General features: G+C 38.1%; 1 protein-coding gene across 4 annotated transcripts in view; it reads left to right on the forward strand.

Moving 5' to 3' along the window:
* The first annotated feature begins 249 nt into the window (after nt 1-249).
* The window catches only part of dpysl3 (dihydropyrimidinase like 3), a 64,865-nt gene continuing 52,095 nt past the window's right edge, over nt 250-13,019 (forward strand). For 2 of the 4 annotated variants that reach the window (XM_084729831.1, XM_084729832.1), the window contains exon 1: nt 250-630. In XM_084729831.1, the coding sequence (XP_084585957.1) occupies nt 265-630 (366 nt within the window). In that variant the 5' untranslated portion in view covers nt 250-264. Of the gene's footprint in view, nt 631-12,071; nt 12,255-13,019 lie in introns of those variants that run through there. The other 2 variants (XM_084729833.1, XM_084729834.1) reach the window with 1 other exon arrangement.

Here is a 13,019-nt window from a genome sequence, read left to right on the forward strand (position 1 = left end):
TACAAACACAAACAAATCCACAATCCTGCGTGTATTTAAAAAAAAAAAACTGACTTTAAAACCTGAGACAAATCATATGCTACCTTTGCATCAGACACCACTACAGTGCCACCTCTGGCTTCAACTCAACTCCTGCTCAGGCTTCCTCACAGCACGACACACACACTCACACAAACGGGCACACACACACACACACACACACACACACACCACTTCAGCAGTAGTTTCTCCCGTCTTTCTCGGTCACTTGTGCAGGGCTCCACCATGGCAGAGCGCAGGGGAAACTGGGACAAAGCAGAGGACGACCTGCCGGTTTATCTCGCTCGGCCCGGCACGGCCGACCAGGTGCCCCGGCAGAAATACGGCGGCTTGTTCTGCAGCGTCGAGGGCGCGTTCGAGAGTAAAACCATAGACTTTGACGCGCTGAGCGTCGGCCAGAGGGGCTCCCGCACCCCGAGGACCGCCAAACGAGAGACCGAGCAGGAGGCGAGGAGCGCGGCGAGTGACGGCCAGAGCTCCCCTGGTGTGGAAAGTCCCGCAGCAGGCAGGCAGAGAGGGACAGAGTCAGCTCGGGTTGAGATCAGGACCAGCGGAGGTAAAGAAGCGCTGCAGAACCTGGGAGATGAAAAGGTAAGAAGACTGGAACTTTTGACAGCAGAGTGATGCAGATGTGTGTAAATGACAGGAGTGGTTTCTGCGGTGTGAGTCATTGTTTGTTTTACTTTTTCTCAGCCAGTTACCCCCCCCCATCTTGCTGATTTAAAGGGTGGTGTTTAATGATGCAAAATATTCCATTTGTGTAATTAGTAAGGATATAACAATATATCCAATATCGTGATATATCGGTAATAAAAATATATCTCTGTTGTACTGAACTGTGGCGATATCTACCGTGATATTCATGGTTAACCTATTTTATTAAAATTATTTTATTTTATAAAAGAACTCCTACTGACTGCTGCATTGTTTTTGTGTTGCAATTGAAATTCAAATTAGGATCGCAAATTTTGTACATTTTCCTGATAGATCATATTTAGTTTTTTCCTATTTTTTTGTCTTTTTTTTTTTTTTTTTATCATTTTTTTTTACATTTTGACTATTTTCTCATTTCAAGTTCAATTTTAAGTTTCATTAAAACTCGGCCAGACAAAAAAAGGTCAAATGAAGCACAAGTACTGCTATTTCTAGACTTTTTATTGATTATTGAATCTGGTAAATTCTTAACAGTGGTTAATCAACTAATGCATTTCATGTCAATAATTTGCACATTCTTTGGGCCAAAGCTGGCCGCTTTTTAAAATTTTATTTAATTTAAGAATGAAAGCAGAAGCACTTTGAATTTAAAGGTGAAAATTAATTTTATACGAGTAAGAAAGGTATCACACATCAGATTTATTATTTAATACAGGACATTTTTTCTGAGATTTATTTTTTAAATGTAGTTATGCAACAATTGTGCATTCAAAACTGAGAACTGGTGAGTTGTAGCCATAGGCTGTATGATAAATAGGTTGAAGTCCTATTTAATATACAGTCTGTGGTTAAAGCAAGTTGTTTCCCCCCGCTTCCTCCTCCTCAGACCCAAGGAAGCTTAGGCAGGCTGCAGGAACACTGCAGGAGTGCAAGACGAGAACAACATTAAAATTTAACATTCACAAGCAATGACAAGTCCTCCACTGTCACTGTCAAATTAAGCCTGTTATCCTGAACACAGAAGCCCACTGCTCTGAAAATACACACTCTGGAGTTTGAGTTCTGTGACTACCTGCCAGACTTCATTAACATATTGCTCAATTTAACCATTATAACCATCTACCCCTTCTAAAAGATGATTAATGATTTCTTATTACTCATAAACAGGCACTTACTCATTTGGCAAACGTTAAGCAATAAATTGAACTTTAATTAATGTGAAACAGGCAAACAATAGCACAGGTAATAGGCCAGAATAGAAATTGTAAAAGAGAATATGCTGCTGTAGTATTGTTGTTAAAGAAGCAAGTATTACAGCTTAGCATGTTTCATTAATCTCTGATGACATGTCACAGTCATTTTATGTTTTATTACAGTAAATATAATACATATTTTTTCTTTAATGTTCAATAAATATTGTATCTTGGACTTTTTATCTTGATATTATTGTACCTTGAGTTTTTGGTTTTGTATCATTGTGACTGGATGTGTCACACAGCCACATCACTCTATGACATAATGGATTGAAGAGTATAAACCTCCCTACAGAAATACTGTAGATAAGCAGTGTAGAATAGATACAGCATCCCAACAAGTAATCAGTATATAGGGCACATCATAGGACTCCGAGGAGCATAAAACAAACAACTAACAGACTAAATTGGATTGGAGAAAATGTAATATCTCAGCTAACCAAATTAGGTTTTTAAGGCCGAAATGTCTGGGGAACGAGACAGACTTAACCATTCACAGCCAACATTTATCAACATTAATTCAGCTCGTATAATCCCTAAACCCTTGAAGAATACTGCAAGAATATTCAGCCAGTGGATCAAGACAATAAAATGGTAAAAAAAAAAAAAAAAAGTCTCAAGGCCACAAGGCTGGAAATCCTCAAGGCTGGACAAATGAGTAGTTCTGTCATCGCTACAGGGGCCACTGCAGACATGACTGCAGTGGGAGTGAAACCACAAAGCTGGCGACCATGATGACAAATATTATACTGAAAAGAAATGCAACAAGTGTTGCCCACACAACTAGTAACATTTTGACCTGCTGTTCTTGTGTGACAACTGTGGGTCCATTAAAGCGACAAGCTAAAATGCAAGCCAGTGATAACAGCACTAGAAGACAGGATACTGAAAGAAATAAAGTAAACAGTAATTATACAAAATCCTGGTTTATATTTTGTTGCTACAGTATGTGCATATATTATAAGAGGTAATTAGAAACATGCAACTGAAAAATATGAGCATTTCCTGTTTTTAAATCCAGGACAAAACAGATTAGAATCACCTGGTACAACAGGCAGCTGATAAAGTCCAATAAAACTCCTGCACACATGACATTTAGAACAAACTTAGTGGCCTGTCACACTAGATGCAGGTTAAAACAATAAGCTACAGGAATGTTGTGCTGATTGATGTAGTGACAGAAGTCTGAACATCATAAATCATGGCAGTAATTGAAGTGAAACAGAAATTTGCCTATATGAAAATAAATCCAATACCTTTAAACAGTGCTTTCACTTTATTAGATTACACTACATTCAATACATTGCAGTGGACTAGAGTTTTATGAAAGTTATCATTTTATTCTGTTTTTGTTTGACTCTATAGTCACTTTTGCGATTGCAGTTTGAGGGTCTTTTGTGATATATATTACATAAAACTGAAAAAGTGTTTTCCTTCATTTTGAGTGAAATATTGAGAAATACAGTACATTCAAGATGGTCGTGAGGGTGTTTTGGGTGGTTGCTATGACATCAGGTAGTTGGAATGGTTGCGACGGTGTTAATGGAGGGCGTCAGCTGATGAAGTGATTCTGTTTGGTTTAATATCATCAATCATGTATGTTGGTTATCATGGTGGTTGAGGCTGTTTAGGAGGAACTGCATGTTTCTAAGATGTGTTTTTAGGAGTCACATTACACAGGTAGTAATAAAAGATGCAGTGTTATAAGTAGCAGTAACACTAGTAGTTACAGAGGCCTGTTATTTAATCCTAAAAGTACAATACCTTTGCCATTATACTTACTGTTCTTAAGTATGGGATACTGTTTGCAGGTAAACAGGTATTATTAATCACATTAACAATGGCTCTGTTGGCTTCTTGTGTGTCAGGAAACTGACCATGAGCCAGCAAAAGCAATAGCAGGACCCTGAAACTGAAGAAGCTAAATGGAAATCAGCAGGGGTGGAAGTAACTAAATACAAATACTCAGTTTACTGTAATTCAGTGTTTTTTTTTTGATGAGTATATTTTCAAGTGTGCACTTTTACTTGTACTTAAGAATGCATTACACAATGTCATCTACTTAGTTGCTTTAAACATCATAATTGAGTACTGAGAACAATTTTAATTAATTTCCTATTTTTTTTTGCCTGCATTTTTGTAGCCAGTAAGGTTATCTGATTGCAAATGGGCCGATGAAAACCGCAACATACTCAAAACTCGTGTGGCAGAAGTCATGTGTAACTGAAGCGTTAGGGTTAGTTTAGGGTTGGTTAGGGTTAGTTTAGGGTTGGTTAGGGTTAGTTTAGGGTTTGTTAGGGTTAGTTTAGGGCTGGAGTTGCTTAGGGGTGGTGACCAATTGTTGGTGTGCGACGAGTTTGGAGAGTTGAGCGTGACCACTGAGCAGAGCAGAGAAGGATGTTGGACTAATTTAGACTGAAGATTTGGGAAAAAAGAAACAGTATTGCTCCTGATAATGCATTAAACATCAACAGTTAAAGAGTAACTAATACTCTGAGTAGTTTTTCAGAAGAACACTTATAAAACTGTTACTTTTACTTGGAATTGAGTAATATTTTAGTAATATAACAGTTTATGTACTTGAGTACAGTTTTTCAGTGCTCTTTCCACCTCTGGAAATCAACTGTCACTCTTTATTTTTTATACTTCTGCTTTTCTTGCTGTGCCATGTCAAAATGTCTTCTGTTATTCTACTGTTGCTGGAAGTCACAGGTGTCCTGATGTATGTGGCACCATAGAGAGAGAATAAAAGAGAGGCTGGGTTTTAATATTTCAGCACCATAGAACATGAAGCTTATTATGCTCTGTCACCCTCCAACAAACAAATTCACTAATTAGAGCGACAATTACAAAGACAAATAAAACACCATTTATCCTAATGTTTGTCTTTTACATTATTCCTGCAGACGTGTTTTTTTAATCCTTTTCTGATGAGATCAAGAATGACTGTTTTATGACCTAATTTATGGCAGTAACATTCGAAATGTGGTTGCAGTTTTATTTGAGTTTATAGTTTGCAGTATGACAAAGCCGTTAAATTCATGCCACATCTCATCATGCCAGTTGTTTTGAGTTAGATTGATACAGACTAACTACAAACATGTGGGCAAAAAGTGTGTAGAAGAAGAAGAAGAAGAAGAAGAAGAAGATGGTGATAACATGTCTGTGTTACCAAGCAGGCGCACTAAATATTTACTACATTCACTGTAGTGGGAAAGTTGATTCCTCTAATGTCAGACTGAGATCACACTCTGGACACCAAAAATGATGATTCATGTCTCTCGCTCTTACTCTGGCACACTCTCACCCACACACGCTCGAAATTATGGCTCAGAGAGGAAAGACACAATCAGACAAAGTGAGGATGATGACTGTTAAGTTGCAGGGCTGGCACACACACACACACACACACACACACACACACTCACATAAAGCATGAATGGAGCAAATTGACTTTTACAAGGGGCAGGAAAGAGTTAAACATTACGTAATGATCTGATCTAATACAATATGTCATAGATTACAATCAAATAGAATCTAATAAAATTTAATTGCCTTCTCAGATGCATAAATGTATCATCAGCCTGACGTCAACTCTGGTCTGAAATCATCAGCAACAGCAGCCATTGTGTTTGCCGTGTGCGTTTAAGATTACACGACATGGTGTGTGTTGCTTTAGAAAATGACATTGCAGTGTCATATTTTTAAAGGTAGAAGTGATTAGTGAAATTCTGTTTTGCTTGACTGCTGCTTGCACCGTTTGCCTCTTTAATTAGGAGGCAGAATGTTCAGTGCTGCAACATCTTCCTCTTTCTCTGTGCTTATTTCTGTTGAGAAGCATCTAATCAGCCCTGGTAATGTGAGCTTTTATGATTTTGGCAGCAGAATTTATTATGTCTGAAAAATGGACAAAAAAAGAGACACATTAATTAGTCGACATCTCCCAGGTGATCACTTGAAGTCTGTTTAATGATTTTTTGTGTGATTAGTTGAAGATTTAACACTTCAGATTAAGACTTTATTTTGAACAAGTAAAAAAAATATATAAGTAAGAAAACACAAAACAAAAATGACCAATGGACTTGAAGGCAAACCTTCAACAAATTCAGAATACACTGTAAAAACACAAACATTGAGAAAACCCAAAATTTCAAGGCAACTTACTTACAACTTTCACGAGATAAACTTGAATCTTTGAGTTCTAGAAACCTCTAAAATATGTATTTTGGAAATTGTTGAGTGAACACACTGAAGTGAAAGTGAATAATAGTTATTAATTTAAGATATTTAATTGCAACCATTTCATTTTCAAGCATTAAAATAATGACAAATCAGGTTCACAGTTCACTGTGAACAATCTGTGAAATGCACATTTTTGGGGTTTTCTAACAATCAAAGATTTAAGTTTATCTTAAGAAGGAAAGATCTCAAAAGATTATTAGACAGAAAAAGTTGTGTTTAGTTAATTTCAAAACGTGAGAGTTTAAGTTTGACCATTTCATAACCAGTGAAAAAGTCATTGTAGTAGCTTTAATGTAGTAGAGCTGCAAAGATTAATCGATTAATCCATTATGAATCTATCATTCAGATGAAACTGTTTTGATAATCAAACTATCAGATTTTTTTTTTAAATTTCTCACATTTTATAGATCAACCAACTTATTTATTGGGAAAATTATCGACAGGTTAATCAACAATGAAAATAATCATTATTTGCAGCCCTCGTCCTCGTTTTTTGTTTCTTGAACATACAGATTCCTCTCAAACTGTGTTGAGTCTCTCGTTTGACACAGCCTTTAGATATGACTTGGGGGGGATAACTAATTTTTTGCCATGTCTTAAAATTTGATAAAGACTGGATCGGTTGGTTTTGGTGCATGTTTAAACACACTGCCCTTTGATGAGTCCCACTTATTGTTTCTAAGACTTGAACACTGCTGCTGTTTCTGCTGTGGTGGCAGATCTCTCATCTCTTATCTCCCAACATTAATTCGTTGTTGAGACTCAGCAGCAAGCAAAAGAATTGCAGACCTGCTGTGAGAGAAATGCAAGGGGACTGACTGAAGCCACACAGCTCTGTTTATCTGACAATATTTTTAAAAAGTGACTATTTTGTTTGAACCGTTTGTCCTTACCCTTTACGCCTCGATGATTGCTGTGCTGTTATTGATTCACAGGCTGACAGCAGACAGTTAGGGACAGGGCTGCTGCACGCACACTAACTAGCATGTTTGAGACCTCACGTCATCCTAATAATATATTTATTTTCTCTCTCCTGAATGCCAAATGTAAACTGTATCCGGCCTTTAACAGACTTAACTGCTTCAGTCCATCATGGCATACGGTTATGTATTTCCTCTCTTCGAGTATTTATGTACAGCCTCAGCTTCTGTATGGCAGGCAGCCAGTTTCCCCCCGTGTGGACTGGTGCTGAACTGCAATATTGCAGCTCCTGAGGGACCAGATGATTCAGCAGAAATCAAATGACAGTGAGTTAAGCTGTGAGTGTTTTTTCGCTTGTTTGGAACCTGTTTGAGGACATCAGACTGACAACAGAGTCAGGACACGCTTACTCGTCTGACATGAACATTTTCATGCAACTAAGGACAAGTGAAGCTTCCTGTTTATGATGTCTGACAACCAAATGCACCAGTTTCACTTTTATACAGAATGTAATTGACTGTATAATGCTGTAGTTGTTCATACATATGTCTGTTAAAATAATTTAGATACTTAATAGGCTTCTGTTGCTGTTAGAGACAAGATTGATTTATTTATCATCATAGCAAGATTTAGATGTAGTTCCCGTTTTGCTACTCATAAAAAGCTTGCTGTGACCATAAACAATAATGCTCATAATAATATATTTAATTGGCTTCCTCCTGTCTGGTGGGCTAATGAGTCATGTGTAATGGAGTGAAGAATGGGGAGTGGTTAGCCAGATGTCCAGGGGAGCTGGTCTGGGGAGGAACCATGTCTTTGTTGTCCTGCAGGGTGGTTTTCAGACTGGGAGGAGCACTTAGTACACGTTCATATACACATACAACAGACATACATGCCTGTATATGCACTGACACACTTAAGGGGAAAATTTAGCATTTTTCATGTGGATGTCCAGTCAATGTTGATGGTAAATGTAGTCAGTTAAACTAATAAATTTCTCAGTGTATGCAGTTTTCCTGCTCACATAGCTGTGCACCAGTGCCTACATGTACCAGGATGCACTGTGGGTGAGCTTGCGACTCCCACACCCATGTTACCATATCAGCCCCACCCTAGCTGTGACTTTGTTGGCCAAAACATAGCATTAGGTGACAAAAATACTCAGCTCGCACGCCCCCTGGTTACCCAGAGATGGAGACTGGAAATCCAAGCTGAAATAGCCTGTAGTTCTTGCTTAACACCAACAACATCACTGTGGCATCATTTAATAGTTCAGTGCCTACTAATTAAAGCAATACTCTGCCAGTTTTACATGTAATGTAAGTCAGTTTATAGGGAGTAACCTATTACTCATCCTGTAAAAACAGGTTGTATCATTTCGTTTGTGGCTCTTGAGGAGCTGTCAGGTCTGAGAAAATAACCCTGATCATGTTGTAGCGATGTCACCAGGGTTTTCTCAGCTTGGGATCAGAGATTTGATTGAACCTGGACAGAGTTGCATTATGGGAAATGTAGGATCGAGTGTTTTGGTGGCTAGATTCATGTGAGAGACTGTTGATATCTCAGCCTGTGTTGCCTTGATGTTGACCATCTTTTTTTCATGGCTCCCAGCTTATTATTATAAGCTGGGAGCTTATGTTTTCAGGTTGTCCTTCCGTCTGTCTGTACATCTGTCCATCAGTCCATCTGTCCTATTCTCATGAATGTGATATCTCAAAAACACATTGAGAGAATTTCTTCAAACTTTGCACAAACTGATTAACTGATTAGAATTTAATTGTCAAATGTCACTGTGACTTTATGTCCATCCCATTCTCATGAATATAATATATCAGGAATGCCTGGAGTTAATATCATTACATCAGGCATAAATACCTTTAATTTATTAAATCCCTTCAGAGTCTTCACAACTATCGTATGTCTGGACAGATGTGAATGTAAACTGCAACTTGAGTGGTTGGCGGAGGCATACAACTGTGAGGCCGCAATTCCAGTTGGAAATGCATTACTAAATTGCCAGAGTACGCCTGCAATTCCTTGCATATTTGTCCCATTACTCAAATGCTGTTCTTGCGCTGGTTTTGCCATCCTCACCCAGATAAAGTCATAAATGAAATATCTTTCACTGAAAAACATCAGTGAGTGTTAGCTTCTGTCACAGTAGATCTTTTAACATCCTAAGGAATGAAGTGATGACACATCAGTCAGGGTATTAGACCATGCTTATGTCTATAAGTTAATGACATAACTTTAATATGATAGCTGGGTATTAAAGTAAACACCTACCAGTTGTCATTTCCATTCGGGGCCACCGAGGTGCCAGGTCTGACGGCGCAGCTTTGATGACCTGACAAGAGACTTTTCTGCATCCTTGATCTGTCTGAGTCCTGTCTGTCTGTCACTGTCAGCTGCTTAATGTGCTCTGCAGAGGCAGCAAGCCTGCAAACTTCAACTGTTTTGTTGATGCGTTCTCCAAAGCCTGGGAATGCTGAGGTAATGCCTTACTGACTGACTGCCATGAAAGGACATGTCAGCATGCAGGCGCTGTGTCCTCCTGTAGCCAGAGACAGGAGGGAAACATGCAGTGGATATCAACAATATACACAATATGTGATTGCCTACAAAAGTTCAGGGGGAGATGGTGCATTTAAATATTTATAAGATCATATATTTGTAAATATGCAGTAGGGTCCGACCTGTACGGGATTTCTGGAGCCAATGTTTGTACCGACGTTAAGGAGTAAAAAAATTTGAACATCGATATATTGGTCAGATATCTTTAAATATACATAAAATGTTGTCTAATCTTGTCTATAAAACAAAAAATGAATAACTGAATAAAAACAACCTGCATTATTTTCTGTAAAAAAAAAAAAAAAGTTTGGCGAATATACCTGTCTGGCTCGAGTATGGAATAAATGTGCACACATGTATGCATGCACATGTACAACATCAAATCCATCAAATGGATATTTGTTGAAATTAACCTAAAGAAACACACAAAATATGAAAGTATTCCCTTTTTGAGGCTTCATACCTGCATCATGAATATATGTTTATAATTCTGCATTCTGAAAGTAACACAGAGGATTTACAATTGTATTTAACACGTTTGTCATACAAATTTCAGAAGCAATTACATTTGAATAAAGTGAAAGTTTTTTTCTCCAATATTAACAAAACAATATTCAAAATATTCAGCATTAATTCAGCATTAATCATGAAGTTAATTATTTTTCAGTATAGCTTTAGCTTACACATAACTTAATGAAAACCAAACTAAAAAGAGAGTGAAGATTATTCTACAAAACCTTTAAATATTACAGTCCAAATCTTATATTTTGTAAATCTCTATCTTTCTTGAAAACTGTGATGAATAAGAGTGTGATTTTCTAGTTGATAATACATATAGAGTATATATACACTTTATACACACACACACACACACACACAGGCACACCCTGAGTCACGTGCCTCCTCATCATGGGTGCATTAGTGCTGAGGAGGGAATGGAGGCAGTGGAGGAAATGACTGGCGGAGTAAAGGGGGATCCACTTAACGTCCAAACAAAAGAGACACATGGCTGGGTGGGGACATGCAGAGAGAGGTAGAGTGTGTGTGTGTGTGTGTGTGTGTGTGTGTGTGTGTGTGCTGAGTTGAAATGTGGGGTGTGTAATGTGGTGGGCAGGCTCTGTGACAGCTGCTACACCATTTTGCCACTCCTCTGTTTTCAGAAAAACAAAATGCCAAAATCTATTAGGTAGTAACTGGTAAAGATTTATGCTCATAATCTGCTCAGATACAATGTTTTTATGTAACATTTCTATTTAAACAAAAAACACCCAGATTTTGTAGTCTGCCGTATCTTATAATAAATTATTACATATTGAGGTGGTTAGTAGCCTACAAAAGGTGGGAATTGTAATTTTTTGATGAAATTGTAATAATATGGTTCATTATATAATAACCACCCAAAATAGATGCCACAATGCACCATATTATTACCTTTTTATCATAAAAATGTGCAGCTTCCACATTTTATAACAGCCACCACGAGATGTTTATTACAAAATATGGTGGTTATTACATAATGAGCTTGACTTTTGTTACATTTTGTTGAGTTATTATGCCTCCATGCCTTGAGGTCAGAAGAAGATCATAGTCACCTGAAAAATCACATTTTTTGTCATAACTCAAGCATTCATATGCTAATTATGGTAACATTTCATACAGATATCTAATAGGATAAAATGATGAAGTGAAGACGTCTATATCCAGAGGGTCAAAGGTCAGTTTCAGTGTGACATCAGCTCTTTCAGTCCCCTGTACTCCTCTGTAAAAACAGACTCTAAATGAAGACACTGGGAATTATTCATTTGAATCATACATGAATGGTGATCAATTCAATTTTGCAAAAAAAAATAAAAAATATGGCTAATAACTTTTATTGAATCCCTTCAAAATCTTTGGTACAGATATAAGAAGGAATCTGGACAGACATGGATGTAAACTGTGACTCACATACCTAATGCTAATAATGATAATGACAATATATAGTATAATGATATTATTTTCTATTCTTCCTGCTTGCTATATAGTGTCACACACACTCTTCTAATCAATCAATCAATCATTACTGGCCTTTTCTGATCAGTGGAGTTCGGTGGCAGTGATACACAGAACAGACAACAGACTAAACCAGATAATTTTACTATTGAGGCGATAAAAATCTCTGACAGGTCAACAATGACCGATGCATGCCGTATATGAACAAGAAACATGCGTGTCAGCTCAGTAATGCAGACAACTGGATGCTGTCTGGAGGCTGCTGGTCACCAGTTGCTCCACTGCGCCCTCCTGTGGAAAGATTGTGTCACCGCGTCTTTTTTTTTTTTTTTTTTCCAAATGGAGCCTATTGAGGGAGGGGCCGGGTGACCGAACCACACAGACGCTCCTATAGCACTCTGCGAGGCACTTTACATCGCACTGACAGAGGGGCGACCATTCCCTGAAGCTCCCATCCAGGCGAGGGCCGCTGCAGCATCCGTACAGAGGGAATACCGTTTGTTCAAGACCTGATTTTTTTAAGGTGGAATCGGACGAAACATGTCTTATCAAGGAAAAAAGAACATCCCAAAGATCACAGTGAGTAAAAAAAAAAAAAAAAAAAAGAGTTATTTATGCTTCGGTGGCTGCGGGAACTTTGATGCAGATTACTGCACGCTGCTGTTTCACTGCGATGGACCATGAAAAAATATATGAATGTGCACCAGTTTTTCTTTGTATCGTCAGGCTGGAGTGGAGAAAGCCGCTGGAAAAAATACGCACCGTGAAAAGGCATGAGTGGCTGCCATAGTGACAGTCAGGCAGAGAGATGAGGCGTTTTCTTAAAGGTGTCCCGCATCTTCTTTGTTGAAGGGATCCATGCGTGCTGCGAGCCGGCTCGCCCAGAAAAATCACTGTCATGTTCCTGCAGGGGTTCGTGCTCTCTGCGGCGCTTTAACTCTGACTTTACACCCGCCCGATCATGCTTAAATGACATTTTTAAGCGTAGTTCGGTAGCATATAATTATAATATTGCATTCATTTTCATTATAGGATATACATTTTCTCTACATGTCCTTTAAGGTTTGCAAAAAGTGATAATTATTAACATTTCAATGCTCGTGAAGCGATTAAATCATGTTTTTGCCATGTTGATAAGTGTGTGTCCAGCCCTCTCCCTCTAATGGAGAATGTTTCAGGCCTAATTGATCACTCCTATGGGAAGCTATTCAACAGTCTCATTTCCAATGAGCCTTACTTGCTATTTTGATGCACATTAGGGCTGCACTATTAATTGAAATATGATTTAAATTGCAAGTGCAATATCTAAATATAAATACATTTCTGTGATGAAGGAAAATGTGT

The sequence above is a fragment of the Lutjanus erythropterus genome, chromosome 11 (genome assembly GCF_056507025.1).
Source record: "Lutjanus erythropterus isolate fLutEry1 chromosome 11, fLutEry1.hap2, whole genome shotgun sequence".
Lineage (NCBI taxonomy): Eukaryota > Metazoa > Chordata > Actinopteri > Lutjaniformes > Lutjanidae > Lutjanus > Lutjanus erythropterus.